Raw genomic sequence first — 24,614 nt, 5'->3', positions numbered from 1 at the left:
TTTAAACGCAGTCAACGTTAAGAAATTCAACGTCAGTTCTTTTTACAGAATATGCAATAGAATGCACATTAAAATTCTTTCTTGTATATATATATATATATATATATATATAAAATATTATATTTCTAACCTTTGTAGATCCAATTTCCCTCGTAGATATTCCCATTTTTTCGTGATGTCTCAATTGAACAGGATAAATTATCTGGTAATAGTGGGCTCCAATATTTCGCACCAGTTCTTGGTTCTGTCTATATTCCCGAAGCAATCGCTCCACCTCACCTGGAAAATAGAAAAAAAAAACATTATAGACTATAGATATGTATGTCACTCAACTACCCCTAAACGGCTGTACAGATTTTGATAAATCATTTGAGAGATAAGGTAAGATTCATAGCTGCGTTTTGCTAATTGAAGAAAAAATTTATATATAAAATATTTATATTCGAGGAGCTCGACAGGACACCCAATTTGCACAACGACTTTAAAATTTCGACACATCATACCTAAATATGTCTACTATGAAACCATATACTTACACTTAAATGTTTTGGAACAAAAATTTGAGTTATAGAGGTTTTTACAAACACTTGCTCAGGGTTAATAGAGTTATAAATAAAGTTTTTATAAGAAGACATACAATCTAGTGCTTAGTCGCTAAATCAAAGGGCTCTGCAGAACGCACCGTTTGTATAACGATATTGAGATTCTAACATGATATACCTAAATATGTCTCTAATGAAACCATATACTAAAATCGACATGTCTTGGAACAAAAATTTAAGTTATATAATATTTTATATAAACGTATCTGAAAATGAGCCATGCATTCTAGTACACAATCACTAAATCAAGGAGCTCTCCAGGACGCACCGTTTGTATAACGACATTGAAATTTTAACACATCATACCTATATATGTCTACTATGAAACCATATACTTACACTCAAATGTTTTGGAACAAAAATTGAAGTTATTTAGCATTTTATACAAACGTTTCTGACAATGAGCCATGCATTCTATTACACAATCACTAAATCAAAGAGCTCTCCAGGACGCACCGTTTGTATAACGACCTTGAAATTTTATCACAACATACCTAAATATGTCTAGTATAAAATGATATACCAGAAACAACATGTTTTAGAACAAAAATTTATGTTGTAGAATATTTTATGAAAACTTGCATAAACCATAAGTCAAATATGGTTGGTGCAAGACGAAATCAAGGAGCTCTCCAGGACGTACCGTTCGCACGACGACCTTGAAATTTCAAATAATCATCCCTAAACATGTCTACTATCCAACCGTATACTAACATCGATATGTTCTGTTACAAACATTTGCAGAATTCTACAAATTACTACGGTGGAGATTTCAATAAAATTCAATGACAAACTTTCACCCACATACAAATACGATAAGAAGTTTTTCTTCAATATATTTTTGAGAACATTTCTATATATGACACAATTTTCTTTGGACGCCAGCCAAATGGAGCGAAGTGGTTAAGAGATTATTTTAAAACGTTTTAAAGATATGAAAATGAATTAGAAATGGATTAAATAGTTTTGCAAAGTTTTATTTGGAAGATAATAATCGAAACTTCGAGATAATTAAAGACTAATAGGATTGCATCATATAATTGCAAATTAAATCATTATTACTTGATTTACTAGGTCATACATGTTGTTATTTGCAATTTTTTCCCTAATTTCAACACCATTACTAATTTTTTTTTATCAATAACCATACCTATATATTGTGTTAAAATTTCAAGGTGGTCATACCTAAATAAGCATAGTTTTGAATTGTCAGGGATTTTTTTTTTAAAAAAAGTCTATATTGTGTTTTAAAGTATTAATGTGGTCAGCAAGCATAGCTTTAAATTGTCTGGGATTTTAAAAAAAAAGTTTATATTGTGTTTTAAGTATTAATGTGGTCAGCCAGCATAGTTTTAAATTGTCTTGGATTTTTTGAATTGTTTTTATGCTGTTGTAAACGTTTAATCAAGTCAAGGTTTGTTTCTCCTAAGTAAATTAAATTACAATCTAGACAATTTATTTGACCGACCGTGACTATATATTAGTATAGATGACTTATTATCAGGGCAAGTTTTTTTAAATTCATCCATAACTAAAATTTTTGTTCCAAAATATATCAAATTCAGAAAGTGGTTTTATAGAACACATATTTAAGTGTGATGTGTAAAAATTTCAAAGCCTTTGCACGAACGGTGCGTCCTGCAGAGCTTCTTAAATATATACTTTTTCATATGAGAGTAATAAACAATTATATTACTAATTAAGTGGTTATGTACTAGAAAATGCAAGTTTTTGTAAAATCTTTTATAACCAAAATTTTTGTTCCAACATATTTGCATTTTTGTATATGCATTTATAATAGACATATTCAGGTATGATATGTTGAAATTTCAATGTCATTATACAAACGGTGCGTCCTGGAGAGCTCCTTGATTTATTGATTGTGTACTAAAATGCATGGCTCATTGTCAGACACGTTTATATAAAATATTATATAACTTCAATTTTTGTTCCAACAGATGTCGATTTTAGTATATGGTTTCATAAGACACATATTTAGGTATATCCTGTTAAAATCTCAATGTCGTTATACAAACGGTGCGTTCTGCAGAGCCCATTGATTTAGTGACTAAGTACTAGAAAGTATGACTCAGTGCAAGTTTTTATAAAATCTTATTTTATAACTCTATGTACCCTGAACAAGTTTTTATAAAATCCTCTATAACTCAAATTTTTGTTCCAAAACATTTAAGTCTTAGTATATAGTTTCATAGTAGACATATTTAGGTATGATGTGTTAAAATTTCAAAGTCATTGTGCAAATAGGGCGTCCTGTCGAGCTCTTCGAATATAAATATTTTTTATATAATTTTTTTATTCAATTAGCAAAACGCAGCTATAATTCTTACCTTATCCCTATATTATCACATTTTTTTTTATTCATTACCATTCCTATATCTTCCTTGACAAACTTCGAAATGACTAATCAAAATCTGTACAGTCGTTTAGAAACAGTTGAGTGACATACATACATAGACAAGTGCATGTATATATTTATTACATAATATTACATAATATTTCTACGGTATCGATGTATAAATTTCAGTGTGCAGATTTATTCGCATTGTATTTTATTGGCAATGAATCAATTTGCCATTTGATACGTCATGAAAAGCTAAAAGCAGAATAAAAATATTATGTCCTGAAGTGATATATAGAATTTCAGATTATTTCCCATCTAGATAGCAATTTTATATGCGTAATATATATATATATATATATATATATATATGTATATATATATATATATATATATACTAGTACTAATTTTACCAAAACCAAAATCCCTTTTATTATCGACGACTTAGAAATCTTGTCTGTCAAATAAATTGTCTAGAATGTAATTTAATTTACATAGGAGAAACAAACCAGAACTTAATAAAAACAATTAAAAAAACGTTTACAACAACATAAGAACAATTCAAAAAAACCGAGGCAATTCAAAACTATGATTGCGGAGCATATTTATACTTTAAAACACAATATAGACTTTTTTTGAAAAAAATCCCAGACAATTTAAAACTATGCTTGCTGATCACATTAGTACTTTAAAACACAATTAGACTTTTTTTTAAAAAAATCCCAGACAATTTAAAACTACGCTTATGAAATATAGTAAAAACTAGGAATATATAGAAAAATATAGGAATATTATTTGATATGGCTTGAAATGTAGTTTGTCAACAAAATATTAGCTTTTCACGGAATTGTAGCTGATGTCTAAAGAAGTTTTACTTCAAAGCATTTAGATTGTATCTTTTGTGACATGTGGGGTATCGTTTGAAAGGTCCTTTTTAATGGAATCCGAATACATAAATAATAAATCCAAATTTCTAAAAATTCAGCGAACACTTCAAAAGTTACAACCTATATAACAATTACACGGTGGAGATCCATCCACCGTCTCGTGTCGTCTTTTGCTCTACGTGTATCCCTTTAGAACACTACCCATTGATAGGGTAGTATTATAAAGGAAAGGTAGGGGATGTAGGTGGTAAATGGTACAGAGACGACGTTATAGAGAAAGAGCGATGTGCCAATTTATATAGATCAAAAGCTCTTTTGATTTGTAGGAAACTTTAGACGAGATATAAAGTGTTTGAATTTCGCGCCTGAATTCAACATCAAAATGGAATACGCACATACATACAAACACGTGTGCGATGATAAATTTATATATTTATGGGTGTGTGTGTGTTAAGTAGTATGTTTGTCAAGTAACTCGAGCATGAATTCAAGAGACACGATAAATTTGAAATCTGTTTATATCAAAACGGTTATGTAATATGTACATATACATACAAGCACAGAAAATGTAATATTTCAGAAGTTAAACGTTTTTATAACAATATAATAATTTTTATACGAAAATCGTATTCCACTCGTCGAAACCTTTTAAACGACACCCAACAAACTATAAAAATATAATCTTTGTGTTATTGAAGCAAAACTTTTTTAAGCTCATTTATTACAAATTCATTAAAAGCATTTTGTGGACAAACCACATAGTTAATTTCAGTATTTGGATTCTATTCAAAAAAACTTCCGCAACATGCCAAAAAACACTATTTAAATTTTTTGAAGTAAAATTTCTTTAGACAAGCACAAAATGTAATATTTTTGAAGTAAAACTTCTTCAAATGCCTCAAATGAAATATGGTTAGGTATATAACGTTTTTATAAAAATATAATAATTTTTATATAAAAATCGTATTCCACTCGTCGAGACCTTTTAAACGATACCCAACAAGCTGTAAAAATATAATCTTTGTGTTATTGAAGTAAAACTTTTTTAAGCTCATTTATGACAAATTCATTAAAAGCGTATATTTTGTGGACAAACCACATAGATAATGCCAGTATTTGGATTCTATTCAAAAAAACTTCCGCAACATGCCAAAAAACACAATTTAAAATTTTTTGAAGTAAAACTTCTTTAGACGAACACAAAATGTAATATTTTTGAAGTAAAACTTCTTCAAATGCCTCAAATGAAATATGGTTAAGTATATAACGTTTTTATAAAAATATAATAATTTTTATATGAAAATCGTATTCCACTCGTCGAGATCTTTTAAACGGTACCCAACAAGCTTTGTGTTATTGAAGTTAAACTTTTTTAAGCTCATTTATTACAAATTTATTAAAAGCGTATATTTTGCGTACAAATCACATAGTTAATTTCAGTATTTGGATTCTATTCAAAAAATCTGCAACATGCCAAAAAACAATTTATAAATTTTTGAAGTAAAACTTCTTTAGACACATTATCTACAAATTCTTAAATAGTATATATTTGGTGGACAAACTACGTAGTTAATTATAGTATTTAGATTCTATTCAAAAAGACCTTTCATGCTAAAAACACAATTTAAGTAAAACTTCTGTAAGCTCGTTTACTACAAATTTATTAAAAGTGTATATTTTAAATACGTTTGAAGGACATCTCATGCAAATATAAAAATTCTGATATAATTTAATACAATTTTGCAAGTTTTATTTTTATATTAAATAAATTGTCACCAAAGTAATTTTATATATATATATATATATATATATATATATGTGTGTGTGTGTGTGTGTCTTGGGGTTCCGTCAGTATTGATTGAACGTTGAAAAGTACAAGATCGCTCCTCCGTATTTTTCACGTCTGATTAAGCATAAATTATTTTCCCTGATTCGGAATACTAATAAATGTATTCGGAGGAAATATCGAGTTATAGAGTATATATCATAATACATATATATATATATATATATATATATATATATCGTATATATATATATATATATATATATATATATTACGTTAGATATACTTATTTTTTTTATTTCTACATTTTTAACAAATATAATGTTTTAAATTATTGATGTGGTCAGCAAGCATAGTTTTAAATTGTCTGGGATTTTTTTTAAATAAAGTCTATATTGTGTTTTAAAGTATTGATTTGGTCAGCAAGCATAGTTTTAAATTTTCTGGGATTTTTTTAAAAACAAGTCTACATTGTGTTTTAAAGTATTAATGTGGTCAGCAAGCATAGTTTTAAATTGTCTGGGATTTTTTTATTGTTTTTGTGTTGTTGTAAACGTTTAATTAAGTTCTGGCTTGTTTCTCCTATGTAAATTAAGTTGCATTCTAGACAATTTATTTGATAGACGAGATTTCGAAGTCGTTCAATATTAAAAGGGGTTTTTGTTTTTGTAACAATAGTACTAGTCGTTGTACTAAAATTGTTTACAAGTCGGAGTCCTGCTGTAACTAAAGTATGTTAGGTCCATGCAATTATATTTTATTACAACGTTTTCATCCACCGCGCTCCATCGTTAATAAAAATTAGTACAAGTAATTTTCCCCGAAAAAAGGGCTCAATTTGAATATTATTGTAATAAAAATGTTGTTCGTTTTGTAAAATTTTATACGCTATCCTTTCGTTCTTTACACGGCGCGTGCTGCCTATAAAACTTATTTTTTGCCTATAAAATCTTTATTACTTTACACGACCTTTGTGAAAAAAATTCCGCCAGAGCATGATTTTAAATCTATCACAAAAAATATATAATGGATAAAACTGATTGTTGTCTATATATAATGCTGTCAAAATATTCAATCATCCTGATCGTTAAAGTTTCTGATACTCTGCGCAAAAACTTTCAAAATTTGCAAAATACAAAAACCATCCCTCCACCTTATTTATCTCCATCGTCCATTATTAATATTTAATTAACGAAATTAAATTTCCATCATCCCTCAGAGAAAACAATGTAGAATGATTTTTTCGTGATTCATTTGCTCCTACCATGTTACTTTTGCTTTTGCTCGTTTTGTGCACCACCAGGGCGGAGGACGGTGGTGTATTGTTGTTCCGGCTGTTCTGTTTTTATTGTGATGTTTCATCCTTTGTCTTTGCATTTTTTCTCGAATGATAAATTACACGGCAACAAAAAATAAAAAACATAAAACAAGACGGGAAAAAACGTTGGAAAGGATGGAGGTAAGGACGACTAGTGGTACATGGAAATATCCTATATATATTAAGATTTACAAGGAGAACCTCAGGTTTACTCTTTGGATGATGATAGAGTTGATAATCGAAACAAATTGTTTAAAATATTATAGGCCTATGAGAAGTGGTTAAATTATAAAACTAACTTAAAGTTTAGGCGCTCGTTCAACCTCAAACAGTTCTAGTATGTATATATTATCATCGCCTCTCCACCGTTCATAATCTCGTTTAAAAAAAAACGCTCCTATCTCCACCGCTAGTGAGTGAATCTTTAAAGAGCAAAACACGGAATTGAATACGTTGATTCGCTGAGGACTTTATAAGTGATTCTATTTTTCTACATGTTGGCAAATCCTACGGCGGAAATGATGTCACAGGAAGCGCTTTCTCAGGATTTACGGAACCGAACGGGAATGAAACACACACAGGAATACATACACACACTTATAATACACAGATACACTCTTATATATAGACACAGACATAGATACATTTATAAAATATGTACAGAATTATTTCTTTCGACTGTTAAAAATGCGGTGGAGGAACGCGACTTATATATAGTTTATAGTTGCAAAAAGTCTTAAAATGGATTATAAATTATTAATAAATAATGCTTGTGATTTATGTAAGTCTGACACATATATTTTTTTAGTATTCGGATTGTATTCAAAAAAACCTTTCAAATGATGCCCCACATGCCATGAAAAATCTAAAATATTTGAAGTAAAACTTCTTTAAACTCATTTACTACAAAGTGTATATCAAAAGTATATTAAATAGCTGAATTTCAACCCTTCTTGATTACCGTTGATTTTGTGTACGTATCGTAGCATGACCCAATGCAAAATTTACTAACAACTCGCTTTATAGGGAGATGTGCTGATTAGTTTTTGGCAAAGGCAGGTCCAGCCGTCACGGAGATACGGAGCAAAGAGTGCAGAAATCGAATTTGAATGATCTAAAGAACATTCAATTTGTAATGATTGGGGAAGAACTCTACTGACGAGCAAATAAAAATATTAGGAAAAAGGACTCTACTGACAAGCAAAATTTTGCTTAACACGTTTTGAAAGAAAAGGGGATTCTACTAACGAGCAAATTGAAAATATTGTAAGAAAAAGAATCTCTACTGACAAGCATAATGAAAATATTAGTAAAAGGACTATACTGACGAGCAAATGAAAATACAAAGAGAAAAAAGGGACTCTACTGACGAGCAAATTAAAATAATAGGACAAAAGGGACTCTACTGACGAGCAAATGAAAATACAAAGAGAAGAAAGGGACTCTACTGACGAGCAAATTAAAATACAAAGAGAAAAAAAGGACTCTACTGACGAGCAAATTAAAATATTACGAAAAAAGGGACTCTAATGACAAGCAAATAAAAATACAAAGAGGGAAAAGAGACTCTACTGACGATCAACCTGAAAATTTGTGAAATGACAAAGGAGTTTTAAGAAACTTTAAGAGAAAAGAAACTCTACTGACCAACAAATGGAATTTGGACCCGGAAAAAATTGGCAAAGACAGGTCCCGCCATTTCGAAGATACAGAGCTAAATGTGCAAAAATTTTAAAAAAGATTTGAATGATCTAAAAAACTTTCTGTTTTCTGTTTCTATAAAATATTTATGTAATTTTTGATTAAAAATTGAAAAAATGACCCAGACTAAGCGCAGTCTAAGCGCCACACTGGTACAAATGTTTACCCAAGTGCGTTTAGACTGTTTATGAACTGGAAATTCATAATTCATAATCCAATTTTGTGATAACTATTGAAAAATGTGAAAATGCCGCCGAGCTAAGCACAGTATAAGTGAAAATGTCGCACAAAATTATTTGCAAATGCGTTTAGACTGTGACTATACGGGAGCACTTTTTCAATTTTGCTTAAATTAGGCAAATATTTTTTTTTTTTGATTTTGAATTCGAAATGAAATGACGAGTTAATGTTCTGGAGATAAATTGATTAATCTATAATTTACATTTGATATATAACAAGATAGCAAAAATAATGAAAGATACAGTATTTGTTATTAACGTTTAAAATTTATCGAATATTTCATTACGGTTTGGGAAATTCCAGCAATTTGCCTTAAGGCACGATGCCATACACCACTAGTTAACATTTTGTTTTTGAAAAACTTTAATAACCAATCTATATAAATATGAGTAAACATTTAATTTTGAAATGACCAAAAATAATTGTGTGTATAAAATTATACCTTTGGGGACTAAATGGATTCATTTATACAAATATATATACATATATATACATATATATATATATATATATATATATATATATATATATATATATATATATATATGTATATATATTGTTGCATATGTACATATTTATTGTAACATATGTTTCGGGAAAAGGTCCAAGAACATTTGCATAGGTACAAAAGTATATTACGGGGATATATTTTTCTCTGTATATATATATATGTATATATATATATATATATATATATACAAAGAAAATACTTATATCTAAGAGAAAAGGGTTAATATCGTATCTTTGTTATAGTACCATTAACATATAGATGGCTTATTTTGCACGGTACCTGCTTCAAAAGCATTCTATTATATCTGTATATATATATATATATATATATATATATATATATATTCACTGCATCATTTACTGAAAATTCTATATGCAAAGTATTGACTGTGTTCAAATAAAATTGATGATTTCTCATTTAAAAACATTTCTTTGTTGCCTTTTTGTTATACAGTTTTATGTAACAAGATTCAGCAAGTCGTCGCTTAAATAAAATAGTTTTAAATATAATATATATATATATATATATATATATATATATATATATATTAACAAAGTCTAATAATCGGGCATAACATCAATAAAAAACATGAATTTCTTTCAAAAATTTATTTTAAATCCATACGTTTCGGCTATAATCCTAGCCTTCATTCAGTGGAAACTAAAAATAAAATTAAAAACTAAAACAATTGAATTGGAGTGAAAAGAAAAAATAAAATAGTAATTAGTACTTACAATTAGTTGATCTTAGTGTTAATTTGGAAAACTTTAGTAATCCATGGTATTAGGATATGGTAATGCACTACACTATGTATTATAAACATTAACTTGAAATTACACAATATTTTCACAAAATACTGATTTGAAAAAATCACAAATGGATAGTGTGTTATTCGTAGACTGGTTGAAGATGTAATGGAGAAAGACATTTTTCTAAAAAATATTTTTACCAAGATTCTGCACATGTGTGGAACGAATTGTAAAACCTTTGCGCGAACGCTTTTATTGTTTTGTGAGAAATTTGGAAATGTTATCTAAATAGAAGAGATTTGTGTCGCACAGCGTGTTGAGTTCATTCCGTTTATTTATTGTCTTATTGTTATAAACAATAAAAACACATAAATTAAAAGATCCCTCTATAATTCTTCGTTTAAATAAATTTTGTTCAAATTGTAGTACAGTCGGATTAGAAAAGTCCATATTGTGTTTTAAAGTGTATATATGGTCTGCAAGAACTGTTTTGAATTGTTTGGGGTTTTTTGAATTGTTTTTATGTTGTTGTAACCGTTTATTGAGGTTCTGGCTAGTTTCTCCTATGTAAATTAAATTACAGTCTAAACAATTTATTTGATAGACGAGATTTCTGAGTCGTTCAATATTAAATGGGGTTTTGGCTTGGTAAAAATAGTGCTAGTAGTTGTACTAAAATTGGTTACAAGTCGAAGTCCAGATTTATAAAACAACATACAATTCTTTAATGTATGGCAAACATATTACACCAGAATGAGTTTCTGAGTCAGGTAAATCGTTATGTACTGTGCAATTGTCCATTTTATTCAAAAGGTACGTTCGTCTGTTACTAGTTACGGAATTTATAAGTTTTAGGGGATAAGAGTTATCTGTTAAAATTTTTGTAATTAATTTGATGTTGTTGTCCCAAAATGTTTTATCCGATAGAAGTATTGCGTGGTCCGTTAGATTTATTATAGTACCTATTTTCATTTTGAGTGGATGATAAGAAAAGTAATTAAGGTAGCGTCCGGAATTAGTCGGTTTTTGGTACCAATTTGTTATTAGTTTGTTATCTGTAGTACGTATAAGTTTTATGTCTAAGAAACTGATCGAGTTCATTGTCTCCAATTCCACTGTAAATTTTAATTTTTTATTGACGTTATTAAATTGATCAATTATCATAGTGACATCATCACTAGGGATACAAGTGATAATGTCATCTACATAACGGTAATAAAAAATATGTTTATTGTAATTTTTGAAAATTGTATTTTCAAGGAGTTGTAAGGATATTTCTGCTAGAGATGGACTTGCTGGAATGAACTCAACACGCCGTGCGACACAAATCTCTTCTATTTAGATAACATTTCCAAATTTCTTACAAAACAATAAAAGCGTTCGCGCAAAGGTTTTACAATTCGTTCCACACATGTGCAGAATCTTGGTAAAAATATTTTTTAGAAAAATGTCTTTCTCCATTACATCTTCAACCAGTCTACGAATAACACACTATCCATTTGTGATTTTTTCAAATCAGTATTTTGTGAAAATATTGTGTAATTTCAAGTTAATGTTTATAATACATAGTGTAGTGCATTACCATATCCTAATACCATGGATTACTAAAGTTTTCCAAATTAACACTAAGATCAACTAATTGTAAGTACTAATTACTATTTTATTTTTTCTTTTCACTCCAATTCAATTGTTTTAGTTTTTAATTTTATTTTTAGTTTCCACTGAATGAAGGCTAGGATTATAGCCGAAACGTATGGATTTAAAATAAATTTTTGAAAGAAATTCATGTTTTTTATTGATGTTATGCCCGATTATTAGACTTTGTTAATACATATGTCAACATCAAATTCAGAATCATACAATATATATATATATATATATATATATATATACTAGCTGACCCGACAGACGTTGTTCTGTACCCACGTCTACAATTTTACAATATTTTATACTAATATTTACTGCTTAGTTAATAATAATAATTACTGTTTTTTGAATTACTATTTACACCAATATATGAGTTGAATGTAGAACTGTTTCAAACAAAATGATTGTTCTCAATTCCCACAGTTAACACTTTAATTATTCATTTAACAAATATTAAAAAATGTTCAATAAAATTGTATATTAAAAATTTTACACTGCGATATATAGAACAAATTTCCAATAGCTCAATTTATTTTATTGCATTCAAGGGTTATATAGTATTTTTAGTCATACCTGTAGATGTGGATGTATAAAAAAATGATTTTTTGTTTATTCACGACTAAAACATCGATTTTCCAAATTTATCACACTAAAAATGATCGTCTGCCTTTGTGATTTATGTCACAGCATAAGATACACGTGTTGAAAATTGAAATCTTTTAAAAAGTACAACAAATTCAGAAAGAATTAATATATAGCATTCGCGGCAAAGGTGCAATATCACCTTTTATTTTTTTACCCAAAATATATGCTTCAATAATGTTGCCTATAATTTTTATAATTTCGTACCATATTTTAACTGTCTTTTAGTAATTTTAATATCTAAATTACATTTTTTCTCCAATAAATAAATATACATTATTGCTTAAGTTTATATTTGAAGTGAATTAATTTGTCAAATCCTGTTCACATGTGCTCTATTCAACTTACAATCAACAAAATTATTGCTCTGTGATTTTTTTACTGTGCTCCAATTTACTTGATATTTTGGAAATAGGCTAATCTTTATCTTAATTTCAATGTTTTTAACAATTTGCACTCCGTCACCATCCACAGCATTAATTGGATTATAACTCTTTTAATTCTGATTTTATCAGAACTTGTAATACACTATTTTAAAGGTGATTAAATGAGCTACAACTTTCTCTATCATTAATTTTACCGTAACTTCTCTTATTGTAAAACGGCGATGGGTTAAAGGGCTCGAAAGACCTCTGGTTGGACAGCTCCATAATTAATCATACATCTATCAATAATTGTGTAACGAAAAAATAATAAACAATAATAATTAGTCAGAAAAATACCTCGAATTTTCTTATATATATACTTTTATACGTATTCTTTCAGAGGTATTATGATGAGAAATTGGTTGTTTTTTTTTAAATGTTTTTTTTTTCATGAAATCATGAGTTTTTTGAGAATCATTTGTACTAAAGTTGTGGTATTTTCTAGAATCCATCAAGATCTCTTAAACCAAGTTAATTCTAGATGGAATACGATTATTTTTAAATTTGGTGGAAATGGCACTGAAAAACTATTTGATTTAAATGAAAAAACATTGTATGCGTCCTTTATCTGCATGATAGCTTACTCATTTTACACGCAGAAGTACTCATTTTCAAGCTTATTTTGAGCACTATAAAAACCCATTTTCATATCTAGCCTAATAATGTTCCTAAAACACTATAAAATAACGATTTATTAAGATTTTAATTAATATAATTCTGTTCATTACATGATTTTCGTTAAAATGTATATTTTTGAAGGTGTTAGCAAAAAATGATGAAAAACGCAAAAAAGAAACAAATATTCAGTAGCCAGTAACTTGAAAAGTATTTCCTTTTTTGAAAAACATTATTAAATATTTTTCTCGTGTAATTAGTTCTTTTATCGATACCCAACGTTATTTTGAAGAAAAGAAAAAAGAAATGTCATCCACCCGAGAAGTGGTAAAGGAGTCTAAATTGTTTTCACTTCTGAAGAGTAAGATGAACCTAGTTCCAAAATTCCAAACAAATTGGAAAATAGTAAAAACTTCAGACCCAAAGCGCTCCATTGAGTAAATATTCCGTACCCAATGACAAACATATGCATTTTTGACACAATGAAACTTCTAAATAATTTTTTGTATTGTGACTTAGTATAGTAAGGCAAAACGACTGCAAATTGAATATGTTTGAGCGCAATCACTTATGGCTCGCTCCTTTGCGCGAATTCGTACGGCGAATCTGTTCGCAAAGTGCGCAAATAAAATTATTGCAAGCAAAAGCAAACACACGCGCACGTCAGACGCATGCGCAGACTGCATCACTTGTCAAATGCTTGTTATATTATTTGCATCTTATATTAATTTAATTTTTGGCACATCTCAGCTGCTTTTCGGCATTAATAATGTAGACATTACATTCTCCTTATTCATAATTATGAATTTATTATATTCTAATATGGCCTTAGCCTATAAGTGAATAGAAATGTTTGGCAAATGACAGTCTTCAATTGTTTTTAATGTCAAACTAAGCTTCAAATATTTTCAAGGGCAAACAATGATAAGCGGTTTTTTGTAATTTTTTCTATTTATTTCTACAATTTAACTATACTTCTATGAATCAAAACATTCTAAAAAATTTCCCGAACAAACTTCAGGAAGATTCATGAAAATCCGAATTATAGTTTAGGAGGAAATATGAAACTTACATTGTTACAGAAGAATTTTATATATAAGATATATATATAATTTATATATGTTTTATCTCCACATGACCTCAGAGCATAATATATTATCCCGTATTATTTAGCATAAGAATACGTCGGTCCCTTTTTTGAACCTTTGCAAACCTTTTTTTCAGTGTAGGATTATTCTTAATAATATTACAGAAGCCAAAATGAAAATCTCCACGCACATATATTATTTAGAATTTACGTTCGGGGAAATTTCAGAACACATAATAAAATAGAATTGAATCAAATAGTACAAAACGGAATAAAATATATGTAAAGGTTGTAATATTAAATTAATAGGGAAAGATAAAGGGTCAGTCATGTCTTGACAATTTTTTATCAACCTGATGGTTTGTACTTTCGCATAAAAAAAAGAAATTTGGAGAAATCATTCATTAGTTTGTTTTTTACAGCATTTTTAAAATCAAAACCTATTTGGTTTAAGTAAAAATAAATTGAAGTTTGAAAAACTTCATGTAATTAGAATTAACATACATTCATTGACTGTTTGTATTTTTTTTTTACTTTTTTGCTGGCGATATGATCTCATTCTTTGAACAGTTGTAATATCTGTCTTGCCTAAAAAATATTTTCCATTTTAATAACTTCAAAGATTTATAGAAACTACAAGTCCATTTTTTATTTTATTTTTAGTTTTGCTCATCAGTAGAGTTCCTTTTTAATGTTATTTTTAGTTTGCTCGTTAGTAGAGTCCCTTTTACCTTTAACTTTAACTTAGTTATCAGTAGAGTCTCTTTGAATTTATTTTTATTTTGCTCGTTTTTATTTTGCTCCCTTTTTCATTTTTAGTTTGGTCGTCAGTAGAGTCCCTTTTTTTGATTTTTAGTTAGCTCGTCAGTAGAGTCCCATTTTCTCCATTTTTAATTTAATTATCAGTAGAGTTTATTTTTATTTACGAATAATAAAGAAATAATTTCTAATCAATAAATTTACGTTTAATACACGGCACAAATGTTTAATTTGTTATATAACAATTATATTTACAAAATTAGAAAAGTGCTTAAATAAAGTCACATTCTAAGCGCTTTTGCAAATATATTTGTACTAAGTGGTAACTTGGGTTGTACTTAGACCTCTTTGTAGCTTAGCTCTTTGTAAATTTTTTTAAATAAATTTCACTAAATTGAAAAAGTGCTTCGGTATAGTCATAATCTAAATTTAATTGCTAATATAATTGTGAGAGGTTATCACTTAGACTGTGCTTGGACTTGCAAACTATATAATTTGCGAAAAAGTTGCAAACTAGTGGTGTATGGCATCGTGTCTTAAGACAAAATGCTGGAACTTCCCGTATCGTAATGAAATATTCGAGAAATTTTAAACGTTTTCAAATATATTAATACAAATAGTGTAACTTTCATTATTTTTGCTATCTTGTTATTAGAACATTAACAATTGTCATTTCATTTTGAATTCAATTTCAAAAAAAAAATAGTTGTCTTATTTAACATAATTAAAAAAGCGCTCCTCTTCTCAAAAAATGTTGCAAAAACTTGACGGCTCTTGTAATAAAACTGGTGTTAACATTCTTATTATTTGCGAACAACTAAAATGTTTTGTACGTTTCGACCACTGGTGTGTGTCATCATTTAGATATTGACTTAATTTTTAACATTAATCAGCATAAATATAAATATTAATTCATTACATACACACTCAATTTTAGAATGTATTTCTTTCGTACGTTTCGACTATCGATATGTGTCATCATTTAGGTATTACACAAATATTTTTTATTTTAAGGATATCGACTCAATGTTATTTTTCATCAGTTTCAAAAATGCATGCTTTGTTTTGTTATTAACCAAAATTTTAATGTTATCGTTTCGTACCAAATATGTGTCATCTTTCAGATATTTAGGGTACAAGAAAACGAATAACAATTTTATTTGGAGTTGGAAATTAGAAACAGGGGTTGGGACAGTTTGCCTTGAGAACAAACAAAATTTTTTTTATTTTTAATTTTCAATAATGTAACAGCTAATTTTTTGATAATATAAATATAAAAGATTATATCTAAATGACCGGCTGGTTAAAGGCCTTAAATAAATAAATAACTAGTGGGGCGCATGGCATCGTGCCTTAAGGCAAATTGCTGGAACTTCCCGTACCAAAAATTATTTTTTTTTTGAAAAGATTAACATTTTTTAAAAAAATTTACTCTAAAAAAATAGATTTTTGAGGAACTATATAAATTTTTGACAAAATTTTTTGTTGAAAAATTTAATTTGAAATATTTTGGAAATTTTGAACTTTTTTTCAAAGCAATCGTACTGCTTTAATGCATAGAGACTAAATATCGAAGCGCGTAAGCGCCGCGTCGCTGTCTAACGCATAAGCATTGGTACGGAACCCATAGGAATGTTAACAAAATGTATACTCATTGTTAAAATCTCTATAAAATATCTGATAATTTGATGTGCATATGTCTAATGTCTAATGATTATTGTTGACCGCCAAATGTTATTTTTTTTTACTTTTTTTACTAGATCTCCGAAACCGCTAGACCTAATTTCATAAAAATTTCATCAAATCTTCATCTTGATAATGCAAGTAAAATGTTTTTGAATTATTCAAATTGCTTCATCCCGATTCCCGAAATCGTCGACGAAAATTTGTATCTGAACACACACAAATGCACGCACACACACACATACACACACATACATCAATTTTTCTAAGGTATGCCAATATATTCAGAAACCTTTGAAACGTAAAGATATATAAAAATTTTCATTTTCGATTTTTGTGCGATTACTATAACTTACCCTACGGAAAGTTAATTATAAATAAATCAATTTATCACCTCCAGAACATTAACAATCGTCATTTCATTTCGAATCAAATTTAAAAAAAAAAAATAGTTGCCAAATTTCCACAAAATTGAAAAAGTGCTCCCGCATAGTCACAGTCTAAACGCATTTGCAAATAATTCTGTGCGATATTTTCACTTATACTGTGCTCAGCTTGGCGGCATTTTCACATTTTTCAATAATTTTCACAAAATTGGAAAAGTGCTCCAGTACACAAACAGTCTAAACGCACTTGGGTAAACATTTGTACCAGAGTGGCGCTTAGACTGTGCTTAGCTTGGGTGATTTTTTGAATTTTTAGTCCAAAATTACAAAAAAATTTTTTTGAAAAAAAATTAGAAACAAAAATTTTTTTTTTCCAAAATCAATTGTTTTGTTGAAAAAAGCAGAAAGTTCTTTGAATCATTTAAATCGGACGCTTAGTTCTCTCAAAAACAGCCATTTTTTTAAATTTAGCTCTGTAACTCCGAAACCTCTGGGCCTACCTTTGCCAAAAACTAATCAGCACATCTCCCTATCAATAGGAATCGAGTGTTTTTTAAACCATTCAAATCGGTTGATCCGTTCTCTCAAAAATTCGCTTTCTATTTTTTGCACTCTTTGCTCCATATCTCCGTAACGGCTGGACCTGCCTTTGCCAAAAACTAATCAGCACATCTCCCTATCAATAGGAATCGAATGTTTTTTAAACCATTCAAATCGGTTGATCCGTGCGCCCGAAAACGTGGACGAAAAAAAGCGGACATACAAAACACACACACACACACACACACACACACACACACACACATCCATTTTTTCTGAAGTATGCCAAAATGTTCAGAAACCTTCAAAACGTCGAGAAATGTAAAAATTTTTGATTTCGATTTTTGGACGATTACTATAACTTACCCTACGGGAAGTTAAAAAATATTTAAAGATTATATAAATAAAACTTTTTTTTCAACTTCAGAATTTATTTACGATTCGTTTTCTGCAACATAATTCGCTTTTATATCAAATTAAATGCAAATGACTCATCTAAATAAACATTTCCACCCCCCCAAAATTTGACATAATGCGTCAAACATATATATATACATATATATATATATATATATATATATATATAATTCTTACAAAATCTTCATTTTACTTTAGTTCATTTATTACCGCATAAATCAACTCCACCGGAGTCGTCTTTACATACGACCAGAGAAATGCGGATACGGTGGAGCAATCTTTATACACGCCATGGGATTTGTTCCAGATTCATAAAATACGAATCGGGAAGAAATTTAATTATGTTTGAAGTTATCCTATTGGCAAGTTGTTAAAAAAAACTATAAGCATGTTGCTTGTAATTAGTAGGATTACTTTCTAACGATCATCATATTACGGATATTATTTTTATGTAAATTCTATCCTTTGCACTCTTATTTATTTAAATATATGTTATTATTTATCAATATTGCTAGATGTTAATTATTTAACAGTTGTAATAAATATTGAAATTAAAAAAACTTTCTAACGATATATAATGTCATTGTTATATTTTAATTATTTATAATAAAATAAGCGTGGATATAAAAAACTTTTATATAGACACCTAACATTTTGATTTCAAAGTTCATAAATATTTTGTAAAAAAATTTGTTCGAAACCTAATAAATCGTTATATGCAGACTTGTAGATAATTTTATTAGCTTTTTAACGATATTTAATAATAAATATGTAACAAACCAAATTTTAGCAATATACACGAGAATATAAAGAAAAGTAACCACTGAAATCCACTAACACAGCATTCAGATTATGTTTTATTTAATTTTTCTAATTAATTCGTGTTACAAGGAAAACCTTACAAGGTTATGACATTTTAAGGATTTAAAAAAATCTAATCAGCGTATAATTTTTTTATTCTGTTGTCAAGGTGTTTAAAGTGTTTGTTTTTTTCTGCTGTTGCTTTTTTCGAACTCCCTTCATAAATAATCTCGATTTGCATCCACACATATAAGACTTACATGAAAATGGAACAAAAAACAAAACCCATCTTACTAAGTGAAGTGAATTGTAGCTTTATCACCTTCATTTCTCTTAGAAACAACCAGGCCTGGCATTTATTCGATATATATATATATATATATATATATATATATATATATATATATATATATATATTCAAACAAAAATAAACAAGAAACATAAATGAATTTAAAATTCCATACGTATATTTTTTAACTTCCCGTAGGGTAAGTTATAGTAATCGTCCAAAAATCGAAATCAAAAATTTTTACATTTCTCGACGTTTTGAAGGTTTTTGAACATTTTGGCATACTTCAGAAAAAATGGATGTGTGTGTGTGTGTGTGTGTGTGTGTGTGTGTGTGTGTTTTGTATGTCCGCTTTTTTTCGTCCACGTTTTCGGGCGCACGGATCAACCGATTTGAATGGTTTAAAAAACATTCGATTCCTATTGATAGGGAGATGTGCTGATTAGTTTTTGGCAAAGGCAGGTCCAGCCGTTACGGAGATATGGAGCAAAGAGTGCAAAAAATAGAAAGCGAATTTTTGAGAGAACGGATCAACCGATTTGAATGGTTTAAAAAACATTCGATTCCTATTGATAGGGAGATGTGCTGATTAGTTTTTGGCAAAGGTAGGCCCAGAGGTTTCGGAGTTACAGAGCTAAATTTAAAAAAAATGGCTGTTTTTGAGAGAACTAAGCGTCCGATTTAAATGATTCAAAGAACTTTCTGCTTTTTTCAACAAAACAATTGATTTTGGAAAAAAAAAATTTTTGATTCTAATTTTTTTTCAAAAAAATTTTTTTGTAATTTTGGACTAAAAATTCAAAAAATCACCCAAGCTAAGCACAGTCTAAGCGCCACTCTGGTACAAATGTTTACCCAAGTGCGTTTAGACTGTTTGTGTACTGGAGCACTTTTCCAATTTTGTGAAAATTATTGAAAAATGTGAAAATGCCGCCAAGCTGAGCACAGTATAAGTGAAAATATCTCACAGAATTATTTGCAAATGCGTTTAGACTGTGACTATGCTGGAGCACTTTTTCAATTTTGTGGAAATTTGGCAACTATTTTTTTTTTTTGAAATTTGATTCGAAATGAAATGACGATTGTTAATGTTCTGGAGGTGATAAATTGATTTATTTATAATTAACTTTCCGTAGGGTAAGTTATAGTAATCGCACAAAAATCGAAAATGAAAATTTTTATATAACTTTACGTTTCAAAGGTTTCTGAATATATTGGCATACCTTAGAGAAAATTGATGTATGTGTGTGTATGTGTGTGTGTGCGTGCATTTGTGTGTGTTCAGATACAAATTTTCGTCGACGATTTCGGGAATCGGGATGAAGCAATTTGAATAATTCAAAAACATTTTACTTGCATTATCAAGATGAAGATTTGATGAAATTTTTATGAAATTAGGTCTAGCGGTTTCAGAGATCTAGTAAAAAAAGTAAAAAAAAAATAACATTTGGCGGTCAACAATAATCATTAGACATTAGACATATGCACATCAAATTATCAGATATTTTATAGAGATTTTAACAATGAGTATACATTTTGTTAACATTCCTATGGGTTCCGTACCAATGCTTATGCGTTAGACAGCGACGCGGCGCTTACGCGCTTCGATATTTAGTCTCTATGCATTAAAGCAGTACGATTGCTTTGAAAAAAAGTTCAGAATTTCCAAAATATTTCAAAATAAATTTTTCAACAAAAAGTAAGTTTTTGTCAAAAATTTATATAGTTCCTCAAAAATCTATTTTTTTTAGAGTAAATTTTTTTAAAAAATGTTAATCTTTTCAAAAAAAAAATAATTTTTGGTACGGGAAGTTCCAGCAATTTGCCTTAAGGCACGATGCCATGCGCCCCACTAGTTATATTAAGGTTTATACTGATTATATTTGTTAAATAGCATATATATATATATTTATATATTAATAAAAAGCTAATAAGATTATCTACAAGTCTGTATATAACGTTTGATAACGTTTCAAACAAAATTAAATAAAAAATAATCTGAATTTTTGTTAGTGGGTTTCAGTGGTTACTTTTCTTTATATTCTCGTGTATATTGCTAAAATTTGGTTTGCCACATATATATTATTATATATCGTTAAAAAGCTAATAAAATTATCTACAAGTCTGCGTACAACGATTTATTACGTTTGAACAAAATTTTTAACAAAATCATTGTTGACGTTGAAATCAACATGTTGTGTGACTAAAATAAATATGTGGATTTAAAATTTAGTTAGCCATTAGTAGATTTCAGTGATTGCTTTTCTTTATATTCTCGTGTGTATTGTTAAAATTTGTTAAACTACATATATATTATATTATATCACTAAAAAGCTAATAAAATTACCTACAAGTCTGTATATAACAATTCATTACATTTAGAACAAAATTTTCAACAAAATATTTATAAACTTTGAAATCAAAATAGTGTGTGATTTAATAAGATCCTATATCATAAGTTTAATTGATCGCACTTTTTTATAATGAATATAATGAATAATTAAAATATAACAATGACATTATATATTGTTAGAAAGATAATAAAATTACCTATAAATCTGTATATAACGTTTAATTACTTTTCAAACAACATTATATAAGAAAAATATGTGATATTAGGTTGTCAAATATCTCCCTTCCGCTTTTTTGCTCTTGGTTTATAATACAAAAAGGCGGAAGGGAGATATTTGACAACCTAATATTTAAAATTTAGTTAGCCATTGATGAATTTCATCGGGTATATTTTTTTTATATTACCGTGCATATTGCCAAAATTTGGTTTGTCACAAATATATTTACTATTAGAAAGCTAATAAAATTATCTACAAATCTGTATATAACGTTTAATTACTTTTCAAACAAAATTATATAAGAAAAATATGTGAAATTTAAAATTTAGTTAGTCATTGATGAATATTAACGGTTACACTTTTTTACAATTTGAATTATTGTAATAAAATTCATCTTTATGGTTATTCATTGTAATATATTTTTAAAAAATAGAGGAAGTTATCTATGAATCTGTATACAACAATTTGTACCCTTCAGAACAAAATCATTCGTTAAAATTTTAAATTAAATCATATCATCATCATAATAATGTTATATTTTATATACTAGTATGTCCGGCCATGCTCTGCTGAGACTTTCACCAAAATCGGAACATAAATATATATTGTTCGTTTTTTCCGTAATTTTTTATACTTGCAATTCATTGTTTTTAATTTATTTCTGATAAGTGAATGTCAAACAAAAATATAAAATATGCACTAATCCCATTTCGATTTCGATCTATTTATAATTACATTCGAATGAGACGTATAAATACGCAAAATGTGCCATTATTTTTCTTTTCCCTTGCGAATTTAATCCTTGTTTGAATAAAAATCTGCGTCTGAAATCAATTAACCTCAATCCGGGAGTCCTCAATCCGGAATCTGGAATCCGGAATTGCAGAATATTCGCAAATGCTTATCCTGTTTCTTTAAAAAGGATTATTTGCATTTCGCCAGTAATGGAAACGAGATAATCGCAGATAATGCATTTCGTGTATATATTTTCGAATCTGTTACAAAAACACGCAATTATTGGAGAAAATTATAATATCTCGTATATATACTCTCGTATATATATTATATATATATATATATATATATATATGTAACAAAATCCACGAATTAATTATTAAATCAATTTCGGATTATATTTCTTAATAGCCTAAGAACGTGTGAGGAGTGAAGGCGGAGCAGAAATCGCTCCACCGTCCTCGGTGGAGTGATGTACGAGGAGTTTGTGTGTGATGTATTACGACAAAACAAGTTTTTTCCACCTATATAGGTTAAAAACCCATATATAATGCGAAAGTATAAAAATGAATAATGACATCATTGCCCGTGATTTTTTCGGGGGAAAGTATAGACATTAATAATAAAAAACACCGAGGCATTTTCGTAATATATATATATATATATATATATATATATATTGATTGTTTCTTTTCCGAACAGTAAATCCAATAATAAAAAACAATTTGTTTTTTGAAGATGTTTAATACGACGTTTCGGAACTAGGTACGTTCCATCATCAGGTTTATTCTGTCAAATACAATGTTTTTTTAAAATACTGATTAACATTAATTAACAATGGTCAATACAGATTAATTAGAAAAAAATTTTGTTATAAAGGAATGGATTATGTACCGGATAGATAGTAATAAGACTTAACTAAAAAAGGTTTTATATAAAATTGAGAAGCAAAAATTATTTACCTGTAATAATTTATATATCCATATCACTAATATTTTTTTGTTAAAAACACTCGATTTTTTTGGAAGATATTTGTAGATGTTACGACTACACAAGACTTAAACACACTGATATGGATTTCTGTCTGCCAGATGTAAAGGACAAAGCACGGAACTCTTGGCAAAAATGATTTTTTATGGCTCTTGTTTGGTAATTTACGAAAAAAGGAAAAATATTGCTTTAGTAAATGTTGAGAAATATTATGTATATATATATATATATATATATACATACATACATGAACATGTATATGCACACCTACATACTCATACATACACATGCACATATCTATATATTAATGTATCCACAATTATACACATGAACACATATGCAAGTGTATGTGTATAGTGTATACTCAAAAAACATACATATAAGCATATATATGGATGTACATATATTATAACACATATACATGTATATATATACACATATTCAAAAACTATTAGGATTAATTATTTTTAATCAGGTTTAAAAAATTTAAATATGAGTCATGAATGATATTGTGATCTGATCTTTTATTAACACTTTTTGACGAATTCAAAAAGATTAAACTGCTTTCAGAAAAAAGTTTTAAAAGTACAATCCTCTCTATATAAAATATTGGTTCAAAGGTGAAATTATGTGAGTTTTCGATGGAATGCTGAACAAGAGTACTTGGAAATTTCGGCTTTTATGATGAGTGACGCTTAATTCATGTTGTCTCATTCTCTTATGAATGTACTGTGATGTTTGGCCAATGTATTGTTTTTGACAATTTTTGCAAGGGATGGAATAAACTATGTTAGTATTGAATTTAGGAGGGGTGGTGGATTTAATTTTGAAAACATTTCTTTAAAAGAATATAGAGCTGTTCCTGAAATGAAAAT

At 28.4% G+C, this 24,614-nt stretch overlaps 1 protein-coding gene across 1 annotated transcript in view; it reads right to left on the bottom strand.

Annotated features, from left to right (window-relative positions):
* LOC113386392 overlaps window positions 1–24,614 on the bottom strand; it is a 256,913-nt gene that overhangs the window by 99,302 nt on the left and 132,997 nt on the right. Inside the window, exon 3 of the mRNA XM_026624172.1 lies at window positions 131–279. Within this exon, the coding sequence (XP_026479957.1) occupies window positions 131–279 (149 nt within the window). The remainder of the gene's footprint in view (window positions 1–130; window positions 280–24,614) is intronic.

This window comes from Ctenocephalides felis, unplaced genomic scaffold (assembly GCF_003426905.1).
Source record: "Ctenocephalides felis isolate EL2017-DRISC unplaced genomic scaffold, ASM342690v1 CF-g0.4_SCAFFOLD_03571, whole genome shotgun sequence".
Lineage (NCBI taxonomy): Eukaryota > Metazoa > Arthropoda > Insecta > Siphonaptera > Pulicidae > Ctenocephalides > Ctenocephalides felis.
Note: the sequence above shows the minus strand (reverse complement) of the source record. Positions and strands in the feature narration are given on the sequence as shown.